Source organism: Neolamprologus multifasciatus, chromosome 16 (assembly GCF_963576455.1).
Source record: "Neolamprologus multifasciatus chromosome 16, fNeoMul1.2, whole genome shotgun sequence".
Classification (NCBI taxonomy): domain Eukaryota; kingdom Metazoa; phylum Chordata; class Actinopteri; order Cichliformes; family Cichlidae; genus Neolamprologus; species Neolamprologus multifasciatus.
Window position 1 is genome coordinate 16,164,634 of NC_140454.1, and position 26,396 is coordinate 16,191,029.

The 26,396-nt window shown below is 42.0% G+C and overlaps 1 protein-coding gene across 2 annotated transcripts in view; it reads right to left on the minus strand.

Moving 5' to 3' along the window:
- The window catches only part of cckbrb (cholecystokinin B receptor b), a 40,057-nt gene extending 19,338 nt beyond the window's left edge, over positions 1–20,719 (minus strand). Inside the window, exons 1-2 of one of the 2 annotated variants that reach the window (XM_085135647.1) lie at positions 11,338–13,520; positions 8,455–8,706 (exon numbers count right to left, since the gene is read on the minus strand). In XM_085135647.1, the coding sequence (XP_084991773.1) occupies positions 8,455–8,605 (151 nt within the window). In that variant the 5' untranslated portion in view covers positions 8,606–8,706; positions 11,338–13,520. Of the gene's footprint in view, positions 1–8,454; positions 8,707–11,337; positions 13,521–20,190 lie in introns of those variants that run through there. The other variant, XM_085135646.1, reaches the window with a different exon arrangement.
- Between the last annotated feature and the right edge of the window lie 5,677 nt (positions 20,720–26,396).

A 26,396-nucleotide genomic window follows, 5' to 3' on the forward strand; every position in this document is an offset into this window, starting at 1 on the left:
TGAGAATATGTACCACTTGTATAAGCTGAAGGTCAAAAGGTGAGAGATCCTAACCCTCTGTCTGCTATTGCTTCCCATTGTTTTCACAGATTTTATTAAGGTTAAGTGAAGTACAGGATTAGAAAGCAACAGGAACACTATAGTCAGTGCATCTGAATGGTGTCTTCATTTAGTATGAAACCACCAGCTGCCACTGATGATTGTTTCATTTTCTAATAATCCAAGTTAATTGTTTTGTAGGTAAAATTGACTTAGCTTTGCAGTCAAACTCGAAATGTAATTGCTTAGATTTAAAATAGCAGATGATGCCAAATGAGCTTGCATCAGACAAAAAGATTTTTGCTATTGAAAAATGATACATAATCAATGATTACATGATACATGATTATAGATTTTCTTTTGTTTAAGCCATTATTTTTGCCTTTAAGTTAAACTTTTTAAATACAGTTAATTTGTTTGTTTGTAATCTGTGGGCCCTTAACTGTAAATGATGACTGACCAAATATCCTTTATAGATAACTCGATCACCATTAACAACTCCCCTCAGAGCCCAACTAATTTACCAAAAGCCAGAAAAGTAATTCCGTAGTGAACTGAAAAATGTATCTCTTTATAATCTGCAGACAAATGTTTGATGAGGAAAGAATTAAGAAAAGTGTCCAGGCAAGCATGAATGTTGCCTATAGTAAATGCCGTAATTATGTTCTTTTATTCATCCTCATCCTTTAGTCACCAGATAATGGCCCCTCCCTGAGCCTGGTTCTGTATTCCAGTATTCTTCCTGTTAAAAGGGAGTTTTTCCTTCCCACTGCCGTCATTGTTGGGTTTTTCCTTTTCATTTTTCATTATCATAAGGTCTTTACCTTACATTATTAAATGCCTTGAGGTGACTGTATTGTGATTTGGTGCCATACACATAGATTTGAATTTAACTAAAATATAATATATACACACTGCTTGCTAACAAATGACAGCATCAGCTTTTAGCTTTGTAATTATCTGTCGCTGATTTAGATTTCATACATTATTAATACATATATTTTGTATTCATTTTTATATATATATATAACTAACACCCAGCACGCCCCTGCGGGCGGTTTATCCTTCAAGCTCGGGTCCTCTACCAGAGGCCTGGGAGCTTGAGGGTCCTGCGCAGTATCTTAGCTGTTCCCAGGACTGCGCTCTTCTGGACAGAGATCTCCGATGTTATTCCCGGGATCTGCTGGAGCCACTCGCCTAGCTTGGGAGTCACCGCACCTAGTGCTGCGATTTCCACGGGGACCACCGATACCTTCACCCTCCACATCCTCTCGAGCTCTTCTCTGAGCCCTTGGTATTTCTCCAGCTTCTCGTGTTCCTTGTTCCTGATATTGCTGTCATTCGGAACCGCTACATCGATCACTGCGGCCGTCTTCTTCTGTTTGTCTACTACCACTATGTCCGGTTGGTTAGCCACCACCATTTTGTCCGTCTGTATCTGGAAGTCCCACAGGATCTTAGCTCGGTCATTCTCCACCACCCTTGGGGGCATTTCCCATTTTGACCTCGGGACTTCCAGGTTATACTCGGCACAGATGTTCCTGTACACTATGCCGGCCACTTGGTTATGGCGTTCCATGTATGCCTTGCCTGCTAGCATCTTGCACCCTGCTGTTATGTGCTGGATTGTCTCTGGGGCATCTTTACACAGCCTGCACCTGGGGTCTTGCCTGGTGTGATAGACCCCAGCCTCTATGGATCTTGTACTCAGAGCTTGTTCTTGTGCTGCCATGATTAGTGCCTCTGTGCTATCTTTCAGTCCAGCTTTGTCCAGCCACTGGTAGGATTTCTGGATATCAGCCACCTCCTCTATCTGCCGGTGGTACATACCGTGCAGGGGCCTGTCCTTCCATGATGGTTCCTCGTCTCCCTCCTCTTTCTTGGGTTTCTGCTGCCTGAGGTATTCACTGAGCACGCTGTCAGTTGGGGCCATCTTCGTGATGTATTCTTGGATGTTTGTTGTCTCATCCTGGACTGTGGTGCTGACACTCACCAGTCCCCGGCCCCCTTCCTTCCGCTTAGCGTACAGCCTCAGGGTGCTGAACTTGGGGTGAAACCCTCCATGCATGGTAAGGAGCTTTCTTGTCTTTATGTCAGTGGCTTCTATCTCCTCCTTTGGCCAGCCTATTACCCCAGCAGGGTACCTGATCACGGGCAGGGCGTACGTGTTGATGGCCCGGATCTTGTTCTTACCATTCAACTGACTCCTCAGGACTTGCCTGACCCTCTGCAGGTACTTGGTGGTTGCAGCTTTCCTAGCGGCCTCTTCATGTTTCCCATTCGTCTGCGGGATCCCCAGGTACTTGTAACTGTCCTCTATGTCTGCAATGTTGCCTTCTGGTAGTTCAGTCCCCTCAGTTCTGTCTACCTTCCCTCTCTTTGTTACCATCCGACTACACTTCTCCAGCCCGAACGACATTCCAATGTCATTGCTGTATAGCCTGGTAGTGTGGATCAGTGAATCGATGTCTCGTTCACTCTTGGCATACAGCTTGATGTCATCCATGTACAGGAGGTGGCTGACAACTGCTCCGTTCTGTAGTCGTTATCCGTAGCCAGTCTTGTTAATGATCTCACTGAGGGGGTTCAGGCCTATGCAGAACAGCAGTGGGGACAGAGCATCTCCTTGGTAGATCCCGCACTTGATGGTGACTTGTGCTATGGGCTTGGAGTTGGCCTCTAGTGTTGTACGCCACATCCCCATTGAGTTCCTGATGAAGGCTCTTAGGGTCCCATTGATCTTGTACAATTCTAGGCATTCCAGTATCCAGCTGTGGGGCATTGAGTCATAGGCCTTCTTGTAATCAATCCAGGCAGTGTACAGGTTGGTCAGTCTGGTCTTGCAGTCTCGGCTGACTGTTCTGTCTACCAGTAGCTGGTGTTTTGCGCCTCTGGTATTCTTGCCAATTCCTTTCTGTGTCCCGCTCATGTATTGACCCATGTGCCTGTTCATCTTAGCCGATATGATGCCTGACAGGAGCTTCCATGTAGTACTGAGGCAGGTTATTGGTCGGTAGTTCGAGGGGACTGGTCCCTTCTTGGGGTCCTTGGGGATCAGGACCGTCCGACCTTCAGTTAGCCATTCCGGGTGTCCCTCGTTAACTAGCAGCTGGTTCATTTGTGCTGCCAGACGCTCGTGGAGTGCAGTCAGCTTCTTTAGCCAGTAGGCGTGAACCATGTCCTAGAGTATTTAAAAGTAGAATGGGAGGGAGAGCCTTCAGTTTTCAGGCCCCTCTTCTGTGGAACCAGCTTCCAGTTTGGATTCAGGAGACAGACACTATCTCTACTTTTAAGATTAGGCTTAAAACCTTCCTTTTTGCTAAAGCATATAGTTAGGGCTGGACCAGGTGACCCTGAATCCTCCCTTAGTTATGCTGCAATAGATGTAGGCTGCCGGGGGATTCCCTTTTTTTTTTTTTTTTTTTTTTTTTTTTTTTTTTTTTGCCTGTCCCGTTTGGTTCTTTTGCCATCAGAATTATTGTCTAAAGGCGAAGAAAGATGCCCAACGGATTTTCTTTACCAAATTGACCATCCCAGCTTTGCCGTAATGGTCCATTTGATTCACCTTTTATTCTTTATTTTATTTTCACTTGCTGAATACGGGACAGACTTGACTGGGGGAAAGAAAAGGGAGAAAGAAAGAGGGGAAGAAAAACAGTTGAGAAGAGGGACGGGGGAGAAGGGCAAAAAACAAAAACCAACAGAATAAGCAGAAGAAAAAAAAAAAAAAAAAAAAAAAAAATACATATATCGATCACCTGGATCACCTGTTGAGAAAGAAAAAAGAAAACAAGCAGAAGAAAACGAGAGTAATACAATAAACCACATCACAATGATATATGGGAATATGACAGTAAATACTAAATATTAAACATTATTGTGCAGCACGTAAGATCGACAGCACAGTGTGCATTGAGGTAGGAGCCAAAAAGGGTGTAGTTTGTGTGTGTGATCACCCGTGTGTACACCTGTGAGCATGGACGCGCTTGTTTTCTTAAAAGGTTCCCTCATGTAATGATCTGCTAGAGGGTGTGGGGGGCCACTGCCCCGTCCTCCAGGGCATGAAGCAGGTATGGAGGAGATCAAAACCCCAGACATCCAGAGGCCCCCAGAACACAAGAGACCAAGGAAGACCAACAGAGGGGCAGCCGCGCCACTGTCCCAGAAAGAGCTGAGGAGAGTCCCAGATGAGGGGTCACCCAGCAGCCACGGAGCAGAAGCCAGGGGGGGCTGCAGTGACGTGCCCGTGAGCTCCGCCGGCAGCCAGCTGTGCCTGAGTGACCGAGCCCCAGGCCGAGAGGCCGGGGGCACCCCACCTCCGAAGTGGCCCAAGCGAGCCCCAGGCTCCAGGCCCCGATAAGCAGCCGCCAAGGAGTGAGCCGGTGTGTACCCGGACGCCCACCCCCGGACACAAAGAACCACCAACGCACCGACGTCTGAGGGAGTCCGCCCCCGGCAGGGGAAGTGGTGGGGGGAGATAGGCCTCCAAACCTTGGAGGGCCTGAGCTGTCCTCAGAGAGGTGGCATCTGATACCCAACCTGACATACAGACACAGACATACAGGCACACACAGATACAAACATCCATTCCCACCCTCATGCTCTCATATGCACTTACTCCACACTCAACCAACGTGGAGACAGACATAAAGAGACGCTGTACACACAATCACACTCCCCAAGCGTACTCTACGAACCGGGTCTAGGTACCCTTGCCCCTGGAGGGGGGAACTGCACCCAGACCCAGGTTGTGTTACCCTTTTCCCTGCAGTGGGGAGAAGCAGACCGCCCCGACTCCGCAGCAGCAGGGAGGCCCCACACTCCGGACCCCAGTCGGACGGCCAACTCCTCCTCCTAGCCCCCCTGCTCCAGCAGAAAGCAGAGAACGAGGGTGAGAGAAGACTCCTAACCTCCCTCCACCCGCTCATTGTAGTGTTGATGTATGTGTGTTCTAAGGTGCGTTTAAAACCCAGGAGGGCATGGAGCTACCTGCCAGAGAGCAGCAGGTAAGCGCATAGTCCCTCCTGCTAGCCCTCAATGTCTACGTGTATTTAAAATTGAGAGGTGGGCAACGACGCCGGGGGTGAGGTGTACACCCTGATGGTAATTGGGATTCCGTGTAGCGTGCCCACCCCCAAGATCCTATATTTATGTGTAATGAGAATGTGAGTAATGTGAATGTCTAAGTTGCGGGATAAAATTGAGGCAGAGGCAGCCAGAAGGGGACAGAGGGGGGGGGGGGTTACCTCCTCTGCACCCTGGTGACACACCCCCACTCCAAGGCCCTGCATGTGTGGGTGGTTGTGGTGGAGCGGGAAGAGGGAGGCAGCTGGAGATGGGGAGGGAAGGAAGGGAGGAGCAAGTGACCCCTCCCTGGGGCCAGCTCCCCCGCTGACCCCAGTAGGCACCCCCATACTCCGCGACCCACCAGGGAAGGGGGGCCCAGGCCCATCCGAACCGGGGCCCAGCGCAGCGGCGCTGCCCGGCCCCACAGAGCCCGGGGCAGTCCACTCAACCCCACAACAGAGAAAACTGCACCCACCCCATCATCCACTCATCTTCCAGACTACATAAGACAATAGACGCCCAGGCTGAGATCTTCCTCCACCTCTCCTGTATCTCCCCCTCTTGCAGAGAGAGTTCCTGAGAGAGGAAAGCCCCTGCAAGATGTGACAACCCCCCCCCCACCAGTTGAAGAGCCCCCCAGCTGGCTCGGCGCACCGGCGGCACCCTGCGCCAGTGGCGGGCCCCCATATACCCACCGGCCCACAACCCCGGCAACACACCAACCAGGACCCAGGCCCCCGAGGCCCGGCCAGGGCCCCAGGCCAGAGCCGGAGCGCCCCCAGAACCTCACGCCCGTCCCGGACCCACCCAGGGGCAGCCAGGCTACCAGGTCAGTAACCCCCGTCCGTCAGCACAGACCCTCCCCTAGCCCCGCTGCACGTAGCCACGAGGAAGCCGTCACCTAAGAGCCAACAGAGCCCCTAATTGGCCATGACCGCTACCCCGGGTTGAGCCCCCCAAGGAAGATGCTCCCGGGGAACCCCCCGACGCCCCAAGCCTGACCCTACCCCCACACCAATCACAACAGTGAAGGCGAGACCAAAATATGACCCCCCACCCCCACTAGGTGATGGAGCTGATCAGAGGAGCCCAGAGCGATTGATCTGATGTGGTGGCAGAGGCTGTATCAAGACTAATGTAATCTAATAGATAATTTCTATATTGGTTAGAATTAAGATTGTTTTTATTTTTCCAGTTCATGAGGACTGTTTTCTTGGCTATGCATAGAGCAGTGAAAACCATATGGGCTATATTCTTTTCTGAAGTGACATTATCTAAGCTGCCCAACAAACACACTAAGGGGGAAGTTGGAATGTTACATTTCAGACACTTTGATAAGTCTTCACATATCTCGCGCCAAAACTTCTGAACTGGTGGACAGAACCAAAGAGCGTGGATATAATTGTCCGGTGAATTGCCAATTCCTTTCTGTGTCCCGCTCATGTATTGACCCATGTGCCTGTTCATCTTAGCCGATATGATGCCTGACAGGAGCTTCCATGTAGTACTGAGGCAGGTTATTGGTCGGTAGTTCGAGGGGACTGGTCCCTTCTTGGGGTCCTTGGGGATCAGGACCGTCCGACCTTCAGTTAGCCATTCCGGGTGTCCCTCGTTAACTAGCAGCTGGTTCATTTGTGCTGCCAGACGCTCGTGGAGTGCAGTCAGCTTCTTTAGCCAGTAGGCGTGAACCATGTCCTAGAGTATTTAAAAGTAGAATGGGAGGGAGAGCCTTCAGTTTTCAGGCCCCTCTTCTGTGGAACCAGCTTCCAGTTTGGATTCAGGAGACAGACACTATCTCTACTTTTAAGATTAGGCTTAAAACCTTCCTTTTTGCTAAAGCATATAGTTAGGGCTGGACCAGGTGACCCTGAATCCTCCCTTAGTTATGCTGCAATAGATGTAGGCTGCCGGGGGATTCCCATGATGCATTGAGTTTTTCCTTTCCAGTCACCTTTCTCACTCACTATGTATTAACAGACCTCTCTGTATTGAATCGTATCTGTTATTAATCTCTGTCTCTCTTCCACAGCATGTCTTTATCCTGTCTTCCTTCTCTCACCCCAACCGGTCGCAGCAGATGGCCGCCCCTCCCTGAGCCTGGTTCTGCCGGAGGTTTCTTCCTGTTAAAAGGGAGTTTTTCCTTCCCACTGTCGCCAAAGTGCTTGCTCATAGGGGGTCATATGATTGTTGGGCTTTTCTCTGTATCTATGAAGCGCCTTGAGGCGACATTTGTTGTGATTTGGCGCTATATAAATAAAATTGAATTGAATTGAATTGAATTGAATGTCGGGCCCTGGTGCTGTCCAACTCTTCATACTGGAGACCCTTTCTTGGATATCTGCCACTATGATGGTTACTGGACCCTGTTCAGGGAGGTCGCTATGGTCTGCCCTCAGATCCACTAGCCACTGAGCATTGCTGTTATGGGTTGCGTCCTTCTCCCATATGCTCTTCCAGTATTGCTCCGTCTCCAGCCTTGGTGGTGCTGTTGTCTTATTATTATATTATAATTATATTATATTATATTATATTATATTATAATATATATATATATATATATATATATATATATATGTATATATATATATATATATATATATATATATATATATATATATATATACATATATATATATATATATACGAGATGGAAAGTGACTCCCATTAGTCTGGAGTGAACTCTAAATTTGCAGATATTTGTAAAAATTTGGAGCAAAGTTACTGAAAGTTGCTTCACATTCTTTAGTTTCATGGCATTAAAATGGCTTTTGATGATTTGCTATCCTCACCGCAAGCTTGAACTTTAACACTGTTCACAGAAAAGCCCATACAGGCTCCCTGAAGAAATTCCCATTGGTAGAGATACTTTTAACCTCCATCAGAAGGTGTCTGACCTCTCATCTTATTGCAAACCACTGATGTGCGACTGTGCTGCTTAAAATTCAACTGAATCAGATTTATACAGCATTTCATAGCAGTTCTTCTGTATCAGCTAAAAAGATTATCACCAACATTGTACCAAGGACATTTGCACATACATTATTGTTCTGTAAAACACAGCTATATTTACAGTGTATGTCTATATATGTCTTTACCATAGGGAAACCTAAAATTTATGGTACAGATAGATTAAAATGAAATAAATTGTATCTCTCCAATAAGCTTAGCTAAGAAAATTTAAGAAACTAAAAATATTCCTAAAATGTAAAAAGGTAGCTTTCAAATATCCGAAATCTGAGGCTTACTCTGGATTTATTTCACATCTTTTACAGTATAGAAAAAACTGTGAAAAGAAAAGCAAATAAGTGTTTTGGGACCCCGTCCTTCACTACACCCCTTTTCTCTCACCCATGAGGTAGGTGACTATCTTGCACATGGCAGCTCCAAAGATAAAATCCTTAAGGATGCTGGGGATGAGGTTGAAGGGCATGCAGAAGATGGCCATCATCAGGTCACTGACGGCAAGAGACAGTAAGAAGGTGTTGGTCACGGTGCGCATGCGCTTGTTGACCGTTAGAACAACAATGATCAGCAGGTTTCCGAATACACTCAGGAAGAAGATCAGCGAATAGAGCAGGATCCGAAGTGTGTGGTCTTCATCTAGTAACAAAAAGAAGAAGAAGAACAGAGGGAATATTAGCGTGCTAAAGTGTTAGTCTGTTTTCATTCAGTGGTGTACTCTTCACTTTTTAGCTTCATAAAGCTGTCTAATTCTCGCTGTGTTTATTAAGTTGTAAAAGTTAATGAGTGAGCAGGGTCTTATCTGCTAGGATTTGTCTCTGAAAGGTGGAACGTCTGATTGTGCAGCCAACAGCAGTACAATTGGGAGTTGTTACTGTTAAAATATTATTATTATATTGTAATGCTTTGCACAGTTTTTATTACCTTTAAACTGCGCTAGTTTGTTCGTAAAATGTTAGACGCTATTAAGCGACAATATGCCATGGCCACAATGAAGGACATTACAGTGTCGGTGACTCTGTGTCCAAACTGTTATGGTGTGAAAAGTGTCCTGACAGTTCAATTTATCCCCAGCTGAAAATTTGCAGAGTGGCACTGCTCTGTTTCCTGTTTATAAACACTGTGTTTGCCAAAAATTGCTGTGGTCCAAGAGCATCAGCAACAACAGAGGGGACCTTGTTTTTACATCCAGTAGTGGTCTCTTAAAAATCATAAAATATTGATCATATCATTGATCACAAAATATAAGAGACACTATTCGTCAGCATCTCTTGTATTTTGTTTTGAGATTTACTTTGTGTCTGTTTATTGCCTTGGTTATGTTCTTCTGTTTTCTGTTCCCCTCTTGTTCACATTTTCCCAATTTGCCCTCAGCGTGTAGTTCCTGTTCTACCTTTGTCAGTGTGCCTGATTGGCCTCATTTGTGTGCTTCCTGTTGTTCCTAGAGTTTGAGAATTTTGCTCATTTTGTTTTGTGGACTGTGGACTCTGACCTAATCAAAGGTTAGCTTTTGTTTAGCTTGTCTTCCCTGGTTTCTTTTGGCCCACTTTTGACATAACCATAAAAATTATTGCAATGAAACAAAAAGTTACATGGATTTAACCTTAAGTTTTAATCAATAGAAGACAATTGTGTATCGACAGAGTGATGGTGATGATAATACAGAAGAGGATTAGGGCCACTGGAAAAAAAAAAAAGAAAAAAAAGTGGGCACGTCTTTTTTTTTCTTCTTTTTCTGAATTCTGAGAAAAAGTCAGAATTGTGCAACTGCATAAAAATTATAGAAGGTTATGCTAGGAAAAAGGACTAGAGGTGGATGCACCTTCTTATTAGTTTAAATATTTCAACTTTGCTGTAAAAATTCACTTCATGCTGCCTCATGAAAAATCCCGTGAGCTGGATCCTCCCATAAGGTAGTGGACTCTCTCCTGATACCACTGGCAAGATAAATGACCCTTTTTAAGTCGAGAGGAGCTGACTGTGTTAACCTTGGCTTTTAGATAGACAGAGAGAAAAAGGGAAGAGCTTAGAGAAGAGAAAGTGAAATCATAAGCTCTGAAGATGTTATTGTAATTTGATTACAGCTGCCGGTTGTCCTGACGGCTGTATGGGGCAAATATCTGTGGAGTCATAGGTGTAACACAACTTTTATATTGGAACCTCTTTTTTTTTAATCCACGATTTTGATGATGATATTGTGGCGGGGTGTGGTTAGCGATGCCGCTGCAGAAGAGGAGTGGCACAGTGGGTTCAGGGCATGGTGGTAGGGGAGGCTGGCTTGGCACATCTTCTAATCACACCTTCGCTATTTCAGTTGTGGCTGAAGCCGGAGAGGAGAGCAGCTGCTTATGGAGTATCGGAGCCAAGGCAGCGAACACTGAAAAGTGCTATCAAAGTGTGTGTGTAAAAAGTAACAAAATAAAAGCATACAATGAGCCACAGAGTCCTGTCAGGTCCTGTTTACAGATATCTTGATGGGACACTGAAATGCAAAATGCTTGTTGGGTAATCACTCCTCCCAAATCCTAACAAGGAACTTAAACCATGTTTTAAATCTCGATTGTATTTATTTGAATGGGACTTGATTTGTATTCCCAAAAGAGGGATTTAGATCCCACAACATGACAGGTCCCTACAAAATAAATAATGCAAATACAAAAAACACATACAAAGAGTCATAACAGATAACACACGCTAGGTTTTTCCAGGTCTCTCACCTACTATAGGTAGGTTTAAACATTCCCAAAGTGGATTTTTAAAATACGTTCACTGATTCATTACTTTCTGTAACAGCTGCATCCCAAATAGCCAACAAATCTCTTCCCCTCTTTATCTGGAGAACATCTGGATAGCACTAAAACCCATGTTATAAAAACCACGATACGAGGCAAGTTCATACACCTTAAAATGATGTCATCCTTTTAAATGATAAACCCTGACAGGCAGATAGTTACATTTTTTTTTCAAGTTAGCAGGTAAAAGTCATTATGAAATAATACTTACAGGATTACAACGACACTAAAACTATCGAGCGCATCCTTTCAAATGATTTTTGTAAATTGAATAGTAGTCTTCAGGCTGCAGGAGCTCAGCGACAACCTCTGAAAAATATTCAATTTATGTGTGATACAGTTAATATCATTTGCTTTTCATTCCTTCAGTGCCATTTCAACCAAGTTCCTCTAACACATTTGGAAGTTTTTTTATTTTCCTATCCCAAAGTTGCAGTCTCAATCTTGCATAAAAATACTGTTAAATGTAAAAGATTACCTAAAGCCTCTCTGTGCCCTCAGCCATTGGCAGCTTCACTGGATCATATCCTGTAAAGTCCATGTTAACGGAATTCTCTCTTATCTTCACCTCGCCTCCCTTCTTAGACACAACACTCTTTTAAACAGGTTAGCTACTGTGTCTGTATCCTGGGGATTGGAGGTACCCATGTGTGCTGAATCTTGAGGACACAAATCACATCGCACACATAAGCCCGGACTTCACTGACACAGTTGTGGAGGCATGTGCAGTCAAACACACTCAAGCCTTTAATCCCCTGAAAATATACTACCGCAGTTCCTCAAAGGCACCGGCAAATTAGATTAACTAAAGTCTGCAAATATATATCAAGAGTGTCTGTGTCCTTGAAATCACCAAATTTATTGATATCCCTTTCCGTCTTCTTCTTTTTTGTGTGTTTTAATTTGTTTTTAATTATTCTTTTTTTTCACTCATTGCAGTGCCCTTTTTTAGTGAGGCTATGGTCATTGTGTTTTTGTCTTTAATTGAAATCTACTTGACTTTTAAATGTTTCAGTTTCAGAAGTCTTTTGCTGCTTTAATACTCCATTGATTTTTTCCCCTCTGCTCTCAGTTAAAGTAGAAAGCTTTTACTGTTAAAAAATTTTAAAAAAAAAATTAAAATCAGCATCCAGACACACGACAATGTGGCTCCCACCTAATTTGCCAAAGTCCATGGGGGAAAAAAGGTAGCCTAGTGCTTGTGTTTTGAGCACTGAGTGTTTTATTTAAGAATCACGAGATGATGCCAGCATTGATTAACATTTTCGTTGCTTTAAGGACATCCCTTAAGGATCACATCAGTGACTTCCAATATAAAAAGTAGGATTAACAACGCAACATAAAAAAACACCCAGAACCACATTTATTTGAAGTAATCCCAAACCTAACTCTTATTGACTTTTAGTAATCCACCTGGGATGTAAACATGTGTATTGTGCACAGCTGGCTGGGATAATCCGAGCTCCACTTATCTGCCTGCTTAACAAAAGGCAAGTTGAGCTGCAAAATCTGAACATGGATACACAAGAGCGGACATGAAGTTAAAGAGGTACATTATTGGAATTGCTTTGGTGCTCCTAATGCATATGAGCATATTCATACTTCATGGATAAAAATAGAATCATGTCTTACCAAATTGATTTGGTGCTCTTGAAACCGCCCATTCACTCAAATGTTCTTGTATCAGCTTGGTCAGCAAAAAGACAGTATGCCAGTGAGTCATATGGTCTCTCTCTCTCTCTGTCTCTCCCTTTCACACACACACACACACACACACACACACACACACACACACACACACACACACACACACACACACACACATCTAATGACATGTGCCTCCACCATCTGTCTCACAAACTCCTATGCAAATAAAAAGCATTAAGCTCTAATATGGTTGGTGTGCTAATAACAGACATGCAAACTGCAGCCACTGAAATTGTTACATTTGCATTGAGGGCGCAAAAGCAGAATGGAAATATGGAGACACATTATTGGCAAGAAAGAGGAAGCAACACTCTTCTTCATTACTGTCTATCTCTCTTTCACCCTCTCTTGCTTAATGAAATATGTTACACTGGCTTCTGCCTAATCAAAGCCAATTAGCTTTCCTGTGTGCTCGATGATAACTCCCTGAGTACATTTACCAGTTCCTTCAGGACAGTCTTCACAATAGCTGCTACTTGGCTCATCAGTGTAGAATGGAGGCATTCTTAATATTTTACCTTTCTCGCACACAGGCCAAAACATGTCTGCAAAGGGAGCACTCTAATACTGCAGTCTTCCGTTTCACAGCGTCGCTGGGCTGATTAGTGCCGCAAAATGAAAATGCGGTGCTCAATGAGTCTGTTTAAATGCTAAAATTAATATTATTGTTACTTGAACTTCTGATAATAACTTATTTTTAAGGTTGTGGACATATTGCAAACAGACTCATATATAGCCCAAAGGATTGACTCTGTTCATCTGGACGTAGCGTTTTCAGTGGGAGAAACGTTTCATCACTCATCCAAGTGACTTCATCAGTCTCAGCTGACTGCAGGTTTCCTCAATTTTATAAACAGTGCATTTGCACAATGACTGAAACTAGCATCACTGAAGGAACAATGGGCTGGGAGGTCAGTTCCTGATCTCACATTAACTGATGATGATCAATTCTGTGACCATCATCATTAATGATCAAGGAACTGACCTCCCAGCCCATTGTTCCTTCAGTGATGCTAGTTGTATGTAGTGTATTTGCTCTCCACTAACTCCTAAATCTCATATCAGCTGCAGCTCGATAATTCAATGTGTGTTTTTAGACTATTATTACCAGCTACCTGGTGGTATGTTATGTTATGCTGAACCAAAGCTACTTATTTGCCATTTATTTATGAGTCATTTGGTAATGATTACTATGTAAGGAAAAGTAAATGACAAAGAAAATATAAGCATTGTTGAGCTTTTGTAAAACAAAAGAAAAATCACATAATGAACTCCTCAAGTCAGTAAACCTCCCCTGTAGAGGTGCTATAGGTATATTATACTTGGCCAGATGTGATTCATGACTGTAATAAAAAAAGGGGGGGGGGATGATGATTCAGAATTTGATGACTAGTGCTTACATCAACAACAGGCTGTACGGTCTGTGCATTTTTCATACAGTGAAATCTTCGTTTGTGAAAATGGGCCCACATCTTGATTTAACACATCTACTCTGTATGGTTATTGATATTGGTAAAATATCTTAAATAAGGGTAAGAAACAAAATAGTAGTTGACAAAAAAAGATGAAAGTGTTTTTGCACAGACTTTTGAAAAACAATTTTGTAAACTACTGTATTGTAGTTGAGATGGTGCAGGGTAACCCCCAAAGCACATTTTATTCAGTCTTTTCCTTCTGGTTAATTTTGCCTTCTTTCTCGTCGCTGTTTCTTCCAGAAAACAGATCCAAAATGAAACGAACATCTTAATGTAATTTTATACTAGAATTAGTAATTACTACTAATTAGGAATTTCTAAAGAATTGGTGCTTAAGAAAGATTAAAGCACTAAAGCTATATGTTGCAATTTACATCTAAAGTTATGTGTCCACTGTCTTTTCGGATACACAGTGCTTCCTCATTCATCATTTTATTGCACTTATCACTTATTTGTCAATCAAATTTTGACTTTAGACAATAATTTAAAAGTGCATTGTTTAAATGATGATTTACCCAGAATTGTTTGGCCCTGTGTGAAAAAGTAATTGCCTTCTAAACTTGATAACTTGTGCCACTCTTGGGAGAAAGTGCGACAATGTGGAGGATTTGTTGCTCTTTTTTTTCCCCCCCGAATTGTTTTAATTCAGTCACACTAGATTTTCTGGTTACATCAATCATGGCAAGCTTTCCTGAAACAGCAAAAGAGCTCCAGGACATCACACTACCACCACCATGTTTGACAATTGTTATCATGTTCATTTTATGAAATGCTTTATTAGTTTTCCGCCAGATATAGCGAGACGCAAACCTTCCAAAAAATCTACCTTCATCAATCCACAAAATATTTTTACAAAAGTCTCGTGGGTCATCAAGATGATTTATGGCAAATCTGAGACGAACCTTTGTGTTCCTTTTGGTCAGCAGTGGTTTTCTCCTTGAACTCTTCCATTTTTGCCCAGTCTCTTTCTTATTGTTGAATCATGAACTTTGACCTTAACTGGACCAAATGAGGCCTGCGGTTCTTTAAAAGATGTTCTGGGTTCTTTTGTGATCTCCTGGATGAGTCATCAATATAGTTTTGGAGTAGTTTGGTAGAAAACTCCTGGGAAGGTTCACTACTGTTCCATGTTTTCTCCATTTGTGGACAATGTATCTCACTGTGTTTGACTGGACAGTTTTTTTTCTTAGCTGTTCTTGAGTTTCTTGTGATCATGGAATAATATGCTGCTTTTTATTGGTTGCTTTTTTTTTTAGTTTAGATACACTAGCTGCTCCATAACATTAAGTTAGCAATCATGACCAAGACATCTGCTATACCCTTAAAAATAAGGCAGGAATTTCCAGTTTACTTCATACCAGCCAGGTAAGTATGAACAGCATTTTCCTGTAATAAATGAAATCATGCATTAAAAACTGCATTTTTGTAATATTAAAATTTGTTTGACCATCTGAATCTAAGTGTGCAAAATATGCAAACAAAAAAGAGAAAGAAATCAGGAAGGGGGAAATACTTCTTCACACTATAAAATGTCATCACTTCACCACTGTATACTGAGCTTTGAGCCAAGCTAACATTACCATGACATTACGCTATATTTTAGAGAAAGGCAAAATATAGGGTGATTGGGGGTGGAATTTTTTTTTCTTAGGATGATTGTTTTCTTTTTTCCCTTGGGAGATTTGAGAAAACAATTTTATAAAATGAGAAATGACAACTTAGACCTCAGGAAGTTACATATTAGTCTGCATTTTTGTAATTATCAGCATATTTGAATTCTGGCCTGAAAAATTTGCGTCTGGTTTTCTTGTTATACAGCAGAATGGGCCAGATAAGGGAAAAAAATCAAATCAGACACATACGGACAGACACAAACATAACACAGAGGCCAGAGCTGCCAGTGAGGCAGAGAAATATCATGTAATGGTTAATGTTGCAGGAAATTACTCTATAGATAGGAAGTTATTACTGAAACCAACACTGACCATTTGGCAAGGCTTTGTTTGTACCCAGCTAAACCAAAAGTCTTTTCAGCTTAAAAAGCCAAATGACAGAAGGGAAGCCTGTAGCACATCCACGTCTGGCCACTGACGCTGACACACAGTCTGCTCTCTGTTTACAGACTGCAGAAAAAATCACTTTGTTTTAACTGCTGGGGGTTTTCTGCTTGCAATTATCCGAAAGAGGCCAGATATGCTACTTTAGATCATGTGTCATTTATTTCTTGTTTGGCTCCATTGCCAGCACATATTGTTTCACTATGTCATAGAGAGATACGTCTCTGAATTTGGGCAGATCACACAGAGATGCAAGATGTGGGCCGTATTGGACACCATTGATTGTTACACTTTTTTTAATGCAGAACAAATGTGCAAATAATGTGCGACAGCATATCTAACATGTCATTAATAACAACTTACCAGCCATTAAAGTGCTGTTTAAACACTGCAGAGCAGATGCTAACAAATCACCTGTAACAATTCAACTGAATAGTAAAGTAAGCCTGTTATTTAATATGTTAAATTATGAACAAAAGAATAAGAGTTTGTATTTCGTTAATGAATATTAAAGGTTTCATATGTTTCTTGCCACCAGTAGCTATACAGGATATTATAGATAATTAACTAACCCTGCATTTCACCAGTCTCCTAAACATATGCAACACTCATCATTTTAAATCCCAGTATACCCTCATGTCGCTGCGCCTGTGAGAGGAAAGCTGGCTCGTCTCCTGTTAGACCTAGGTATTGGTAAATGTCACAGTGGCTAATCCAGCAGGGTAAATGCCACCTAAGCCTTGTCACTAAGTCAACACCCCCCAACCGAACAATTGATTGCGGCAATGAGCAAACCCATTTACTGCTGACTGACTGCATGCAATCCACAGAGTCTCCCATCACAGCGGTCAGCATGCAGAACATTAGGTTTGCTGCTTGTCCCACAGCGCAGGCATGTATTAAACACCTCAGCTCTCACAGGCAGAGTGAGAAGTGAGGGTGTGAGCGACAGTAGATGGAGCGCTGAGAGAAGTGGTGGGAGAAAAAGAAGAAATGAAAGGAAAAATGGTTACATTTTTGTACATTTTACTTTGGGGGTTTTTGTTTACTAGACACCTTTTGTTTTGCATAAACTGCTTTCTGAAAACAGATTTGAAATGGTGGTTTGCTCCTGGCACTGACAACAGACCCCTCTTTCATTATTTTTCATCATCCTCTCCAGAAATTGCCTCCTGCTGCTCGAGTGACAAATTATGCGCCGGTTTTCCAGCATCCTAGATAAAGTATAAACATTTTTATTGATTCTATTAATGAAAACCAAGCAACGTGTGACAAGCTTCCTGAAGCCACAGTAACTGAAGTCTACAGCGATGATGTAAATCCATGTGCCGTGAAGCCCTTAGAGAATACGTAGATGTCTTTTCTTTTTTTCTTTTTTTTTACCTTTTTTTTCTCACTTTTTGTTATTTTTCTTTTTCAAACCTGAAACAACACCTGGACTGTGTTAAGTGTGAAACCATTTTGAAAGGTGTCTGCAGTCGAGCAACATGTTTCCACCTGGAGCTTGCAGAGGTTTGGCCTTACTTTGACATGCGCTCGCTCCCACTTTGTGCCTCGCTCAGGGGTGAATGCCAGTATCCATGGTGAAATGCTCACAAAGCAGCGGATGTACACAGATATTTTGCAGAGCAACCCTTTTTTTGTTACCAGGTTATTCCAACAATTTTGTGTCATATTTCTGTCTTCAGAAAATGTGCATTAAATTCTCCCATTTAATACTTACAGCACTTTCCCTTTGTGTTTTCCATTTTTATGGCAAATTTCATTCACAACCTACTGTAAATCATGCAGTATCATAGCTTGGCTTTTAGTGTACCCTCTCCTCTTATACACATATCAAATGATTTATACAAAAAACACTCTTTAGCAAACAGGAGGAGCCTGGACTGGAGATATCTCACTGATCAAAATAAATGTCATCCATTGAGGAAGGATAAATTTACTAAATCCCTGCAGACTACATGTGGTCCACGGCACGCTCCTTGAGGTCACCAATCTGCATAAAACATACGTAACTCTTTCAAAGTCTGACAGTGATGCAACTCAATCTGCCTGATAAACACAGAAGGGCAGAAAGAGGAGATGAGAAGAATGATTGACAGAGGTGGAGAAGCAATCAATTTGGGAGTGACGGAGTGAGAAATGAGGGTGACAGCAGCTGCACTGGGTCCGACACTTTAATTTGATCTATTTATGTTCATCTGAGATCAGTATGAAGTGCAGTTAGGAGATACAGTGAGAATATTAACCAGAGAGAAAGAACGGCCTGATTTGAAGGAGTGATTGACATGTTGTGGGGGAAAGAAAATATCTTAGTTTGCTGCATATAATATATCAAACACATCTGCTGCCAGGCTCGGGAGACACAAGCCACCTTACATTGATCTGTACTTGTTAGATGTGCCCTCAGTGGGCTTGTAATTTGCAGAGTTCGAATTCAGCCTCAGTTTGAAATTACTTACCACTGGGAGGTGTAAAAGATCGCGTGTAATGATGGGAATGATTGAGGGAGAGGCAAATCAATCATCATCGCCTACAATGCACTACAGTTTAAAGTCTTATAAAAGGGGTACAGGTATCTGTCATTTATATAAAAGTATGCTGACACTATGCTGCTCACAAACACACACACAAATACACACAAGCGTAGGCACATGTGGCAAAACCACCTCATCCAAACACAGAAACACTGACAAATTCTGAGGAGTGAAGATTGATTGATGATGTCTGTGAAGATTCTCAGTCATCCAGGTCATCGTAGTCTAAGGAGTTTGGAAAGAAAAGCGTCTGGACTTCTTTGAGTTGCTTGAAGACGTTTCACCTCTCATCCGAGAAGCTTCTTCAGTTCTAAGGTCAAATGGTGGAGAGTCCCAGATTTAAACCCAGTGGGAGTTTCCCCCCAAAGAGGGACAAAGGACCCCCTGATGATCCTCTACCTAATCACATGAGCCAAGGTGTAAAAGCGGGTGTGGGTCCCAATCAGCCAGGGTGTCGGGTGAGCTCATTGTGAAACCTGGCCCCACCCTATCATGTGATTTCCTGAAGTCAGAAGGCCCAGGATGTCAGTGGGAGTGATTAACAAATTATAACAGACAGAAGCAGAGCAAATCAGGATGAAAGTCTCAGCCACCCTCTCCAGTTCCAAAGTCCCTCCATCTAACCTCACATTACAAGAAAAGAAGGCAGTCGCTTCCCTGAGCAAAGACCACAACATCACTATATTACCAGCTGATAAGAGAAGGTGCACCGTGGTCCTTACGGATCACCACACAAAGATCACTACTCTCCTCAGTGACAACAATACCTACGAAGCCTTAAAGCGAGACCCCACAATGTAATGTAGCAGCTGGAAACAGGACACAGGAAATTGCAAGTGTGATGATGCACTCAAATGTCCTTTTTTTTCTCCTCCAAAATTTATAGATTTACATGGGGGGTGGGGGAACTCTATGCATAACAGGTGCTCTGTTCTCATCACAATTTGGATAAAGTGCATTAAAATGCTTTAGGACTGGGATGACCGTGAGGAACAGCCCTGATGTGACTTTTTTTTATGAATAAATCCCCTGTGTGGCCAGGGTTAGATGTGCCTCTCTGTCTGTGTGCATCCTCTTTGATCTGTAATTCACTGCTGCCCTGTACACTTTTTTGCTTAAAATAAATAGAACCTAAAAAAACAGCCTTACTGTAAAAAAAAGTATTAACGCACCTCCATATACTTCCAATAAACTCAGTCCTAAAGACTGAAATGGTATCAGACAGAAAGTGAGTTTGTCACCTCCAGGTAAAATGTTAAGCACAGAATGCTTTTACCTTAAGTTGTTAAAAGCACAGATTCTTATTGTATTTGTTGTAGTTTTAAGGACTTGAAAAACAAAAACAATCCGTTTTAGTTTCTCTGAAATCAGAGCTCATCAGTCCCATCACATCCCAATGAAGTCAATACTACAAATTAAACTTAAGTTGGACATTGCATACAGTCTGCGGACGTATGCAATGCTTCAGTACAGATAATAGCGCGTTAAAATTAAACAAAGAGACATTATGGTGGCACATTTCATTAAAAGATGAGCTATGTGTGTGCGCGCTCACCTCTCTGCCTCGCACGCTGAGGTATGAGGAGTGTGGACGCGTTGCCGCAGGCGATGTTTGTTGCCTCCAAGCTCCCGTTACCCGCTCCGTTCTTCAGCGCGTCGACCTGCGCTACGACGCACTCGGGGTTGATGGATGTCTCATTTCTCACGTAGTCAGCCATGATTCTGATTTAATGTTCGCAGCGTAAGTTGATGCCGTATAATATTAGGAAAAAATTCAAAGGAATTCGAGCCTTTAAAGTGTCAGATAACACTACTCTGCATCCATTGTCCATCACACTGACTGAATGAGGTATAAGTTGTCTTTTTCCCAATTTGCAAAAGAAAATAAAAACGTAAAAACAAAAAAACTAGATTAATGTCCTTTCTTTTATTTATTTTTTACTCCTTCTCGGTTACTGTAGATGTGTCTCAGTGAGCGTCGCGCGTTAATCGAGGGCTGGTGCGCACTAGGAGAGGTGAGCGCGGTGCGCTGCTGCGCTTTTGCTAAATGAACTGCCAGAGTCGCGGACTGCTGTCATAAAGGGCGTGTGGTTTGTGTGCGTCTGTGTGTGAGCAGTGGGAATAAGAAAAGCCTGATTCGTTTTTTATGTGTGTAACTCATACACGAACATATTTATAATAGCTTCACAGCTTCTCAAGAGGCAGCATTGTTTGTCTCGATTAAAAAAAAAAGTCGGGGTGAGCCATAAAATGAAAACCATTCATCATTTTTTGCAGCACCATGAGCCTGAAGCAATGAGTACTGAAACATTGTGTTAGGGGAAAATCACTCACTTCTCTTTCAATATTTAAATAGTGGCGGTCCTAAAACGTTTAAGACCTCTTGAACTTTGGAAAATAGTCAAGGATTTAATATGGAAGCAGCAGGTGAGACTCAAATGAATGAGACCTGGGTGATTACAGAGAAGAGAAGAAAGAAAAACATGATTCATTGTGTTCAGGTTTTTGATTATTATTACTTTACTGCCGTCACTTCCACTTATATTTGGCTATTTGTTCCATAGTGTGAAGGTGCTTGCTGGTAATTCAATTAAGAGCGAGGACGTTTTCACCTTATTTAAGTGTTGACGGACTGTAGGCGGTTTTGTGGTTTTTACATGCACGCCACCGCCCCCATGTGGCACGTCTTAGCGGATTTTCGGTCATCTTGTTGCAAATCTCTCTTGACTAACAAAGGTTTGAGCTGCAGAATATATCAGTGCAGTTTCTAAACGCTTGTGTGATAGACTTCCTCCCTATAATATCTGGTGCATGATTATCAAAATCATCATCATTACGTCTTTAACCCCTTCACTTGAACTGACTAATTAGATCTTATGTTATTAAGAAATGCCTAATAGGTTTTCTGCATACTTATTTTGCATTTTTTGCCATGCCGCCTGCCCTCTGGCTGTATGTGTTGTAATATTTTCATCTGCACTCATTTGATTACTCACTTAATTGCTCCTCATCAGCATTTATAGTTGATGTAGAACTCTCTCTGTGTGTGACTTGATTTATTTGCTACCAGCAGTTTCTTTTAACCATTTCAGCTTCAAGCCTTCCCCCAGCAGAAGCAGTTTTATTCGTCTGACTTGAACATTTGAGAAACACTCGAGATCTATTCTGTTAACAGTCATTTGTGGAAAGAAGTGACAAAACACCCACACTGGTTATTCTGGCAGAACTGATAGTACAGTTGAAATCTCAGCAAAGGCTTTTGTTTGGTCCTGATCCTGGTTATTCTGTTGAATTTGCTGTGCCACTATTTCTTTTTAACCATTTTCCCACCATCTCTGTCACTGTTGGTTTCTTGTTTCAGTATTGGGTGATCGTGTTCTGGTTCCTGCTTGTGTTATTTCACCCATATTTGTTTCACTGTCTGTTGATGCTTCCTGTGCTCTCTTAAGAACTCCTTTTTGTTATGAATGTGCATTTCTTTTGGAAGTTTTTTGCCACCATAAATCGCCATCACTTAGATTCTTTCTCTGGCTGAGTTCAATCCTCTGAAAGTAAAACTGAATGGCACTTGTGACTGGTTATTTTTCCATGTGTTGAGATGTTATGTAACAAATAACCACTTTTATGAAAGAATGAACATGTGGGAGGAAACTAGATTACCTGGGAAGGACTCATGCAGACACAAGAAGAACATACAGTCTCCACACAGAAAGGCATTGGCCTGGAACCCACGATCTTCTTGCTGTGAGGCAACAGTGCTGACCACCATAACACCCTGCCGCCCTTAGAGGATTCTGGAAAAACTAAATGCCTTAAATGCCTTGGCCTTTACCTCTTTTATTGCCTGTACACTCATCCTACCCACACTGGAAGCTGCCTAACGCTCCAGGAGAATGGTTTTGGCAGACCGACCTAATGTCACACCTAAAACTGAACTTTGGGCTCATGAATTTACTGTCACATGGTGGTCTTGCCCTCTTTTTTTGATGAGGTACTTGTTGCTCCCATGGCTTGAAAATGCTTGTGCCCATTACTACTGTATACCTAGCTGTACTTCTGCAGTAACATCGTATATCGAGTGCTCTTCATCATTTCTGAAAAGAACAAACTGGAGAGTGGGAGAGTGCGTGGTTTTCATTTTTATTTTTTACCATCTTTTGATTCTACTTTGGTCTCTTTTTGTCTGTCTTCTTTTATTCTTTTGTATGCAGATTCATATCTTTGCTAAAAAAAAATAAAAAATCTAAAGTGCATGTGTCTATGCCCTCAGGCAGTGTGTCAATATGATTTGATGTCTTTAAATAACAATATTGTTAAATGACAGAATGTTTTTGGTGCTGGCAAATCCTTGATAGTCTGGATTAAAGCTCTGATTATGGGAACTCTTTCTTGTCATTTTATTGGGGTCTCATACATCATAGATGCTATTTTTAAGTCAAGTTCTTCGGTTTCATCATCATATTTTCCTGAACTAAGGATGAAATATGGATATACAGTAGTATCTGCCTTGAGTCTGGACACATTACATGTCTACTTTTTTTCCCTAAAAGGTAACAGACACTGTGTTTTCAGTGCCACTTGCACATTTGTTAGGTTAAAATGTCACTGTTCTCTGAAGGGTGTTATTACTGTGTTATTACTGGGAAGCCACTGTTTGCCCCCTGAACACTCAAATGATTTCCAGAAAAAATGGAGGGGGATATTATTACAAGCATCCCATCTCTAATCTTTCTCCTGGTCTAATTAGCTGGCTCGGGCAGGTCATGTGCACAGCCACTTAGCCCAGATAATCAAGCCATGTGAGGATGCCAATCAGAATGAAGACAGAGAATAGTGCTCCCTGTTGGGCATCGTAATCGCATACTGGCATGACATGTTGATTACCGACGCGTCCCTGCTGATTAGGACAGGTTGGAGGAAACCACTTCTTGGGTGGCACTTTGAGGCTGATGTCTAGGACTTTTGTTTAAATAATAAATGCATATTTTGTATATTCTTGTATAGCTATATTTTAAATATATGACATTATGTTCCATATTCAATAATAACAGCTTCTTTGGAAAATCCAATCATCACAAAAAGACAAAGTTTGTGTGTTTTTTGTTTGTTTTTTTCTGGCAAATTCAAGGTGATGACAAGAGGTAATGGATTATGAACGCATCAGCACTAAGCCAAAACGGATTTCAGTCTCTTTCCACTCATCTCCCCTCAGGTTGTGGCTCCTAAACCCTTGCGATTGATTGTTCAAATATGGCTCCAAACTGGTAGTGTGTGTGTGTGTGTGTGTGTGAGAGAGAGAGAGTTATAATCGGTGCCAACCCATCAGCAGTAATAAGTGCCTGGTCAGGAGGTACGTACACCCCTACTGGGTATCTGAGTGTTCAGGTGCACAAGCAGAAAGATTGAAGTCTCCACCACGAATTCTGCCATTTCCTGTTGTCGGTCGCACGAGGTTGTCACAAACAGACCTCGTCATACTTGTTACATCAGTATAGGGTCAGTATAGTACAGTATTTACTAAAGCTTTCAAAATTGGTTCCAGGAACCCCCAGGGACAATGACCTCGTGTAACCGAGGCTTCTTCAAAATAACTTGCTTAAATCACAAATATTGTAGACATACAAACGAGAAGCATTAGATCAGTAATGCAAACCTCACTAATATGACACTAATATGATCCTTCATTTGCTTCTCACGGGTGCAGTGAGACATTGATCCCGAGTGATGTTAGGACCAAACCAGCTAAAACAATGTTAGTGCCATGAGGGGAATCCTTGGAATAGTTTATTCCCAGTAAAATGAGCTTTCAACAATAGATGAAAACAAAACAGCAGCAGTGTCTACTTTGTTACTGTTTACTGTACAAGAGGTGGAAGGTATTGAATACACATAATTCAGTTTATTGTTAAAGGTAAGTGCTCTAGCATTGCACCAACAATTATATCCATACAGTAAAAGCGTGGAGTGATGTGATTCACATTTCTGTGGACTGTGAAGGATGGTAATGGATATCCATACATCTTTCCACCAGCAGGTCTGCACATCAGTCAATATACATTACTGTTGTTGGTGGTAATGCGCTATTAAAGGTAGCAGTGTGCCAAAAAGAGGAAGAAAATTATATTGGGGGGAGGGAGACTGATGCCAGTACAAAGCATTGACGAAAAGAGTTTTCAACCAGATGTGCTTGTTAGATGTCGGATACATAGGTTATGTTATAGTAAAGATGTAAGCTGGAAATGAGACCTTGTATTTTCTTTTTTTAAGGGATACACACCTTTATGGATATTACCTGGCGAGATATTTGGATCTCATACATGTGTGCAAGTTTTAATATCACCATCCAAGTGTGACTCAGGATTTCTTTCGTAATAACTACATCACGCTTGACACGCAGCTTGTGTTTTTGTTTGAGAACTTGCCACATGGTCCGATATCCAAACAATTGTCCTGGTCCTCGAAGCTCGGACAAAATGGCACGCCTCACCTCAGGAAGTGGAGAATAGTTGCCTCGTCTGTACAGTCCAGATTCTTTTAAATGCGTTTTCAGTGTACGCATACTAATTGAAATGTCACGATTACACTTGAGCATATCCAGTATCACCTCGTATGTATGTCCTGAATCAAAATATTCTCGAATAGCGACAGCTATGTTTGGGTCACCGCTAATGTTCATGTTTGAAAAAAATGCGCTACAGGCAGAGTAACTTCCGGTTCCAAAGATGAACAGCGCGGACGTCCAATCAGTGATGTCTCCTGTTGCCGACTGGTACCTACCCTTTCCGGTTTTCTTAATGTAATTGTGCTTCTCAATTTGTTTTTGTGATTCTTCTTTTGTTTTTGTGCTTCTTAATTTGATTTTGTGATTCTCAGTTTTGTTTTTGTGCTTCTTAATTTTGTTTTTGTGCTTCTTAATTTGATTTTGTGATTCTCAGTTTTGTTTTTGTGCTTCTCAATTTTGTTTTTGTGCTTCTTAATTTGATTTTGTGATTCTCAGTATTGTTTTTGTGCTTCTCAATTTTGTTTTTGTGCTTTTCAATTTTGTTTTTGTGCTTCTCAATTTTGTTTTGTGATTCTCCATTTGTTTTTGTGTTTCTCAATTTTGTTGTTGTGTTTAGCAATTTGTTGGTGTGATTTGCACTTCAGGGCCTCTCAATTTTGTTGTTGTGTTTAGCAATTTGTTGGTGTGATTTGCACTTCAGGGCCACCGTATCTTTCAGCATTTATGCAAATTAAATAAATATATCTAGAGATTGTTTTAGAAGATGAACTTGCCAGAGGCAGTTTGGTTCTGTGCATACAAATTAATGTAATTTTGGGACTCTAAAGTAATTATTTCCTTTCAGCATGACATACACAAGGTAACTCTCATTATTTCAAATAAAATAATACATTGTTAAGTATCTCTAAAAATCTGAACATGTCAGGACATCATTTGCATAAAGCGCGGCTATAAAAGTTCCTTTGTTATATTGCGCAGTCTCATCATTGGCAGTCCACAGCACTCATATTTATTTTGACCGTCTACTCAGTGCTGAAATAATTTCTGTTCAAAGACACGGAGAGGAATTAAAATCTACTTTGTGGCCTCCCCAGAGGCCTTGAGAAAGAGAGGACACTACCAGAACCAAATTCTGAGTAGCATACAATAAAACATTTAAAAAGATATTTACAACAAAATCTTGCTGCAGACACCAGTTCGGTAATGAATAAAACTTTTCTTTTGCAGATTTTGCCTTGTTTGTCACCTTTGTGCCATCG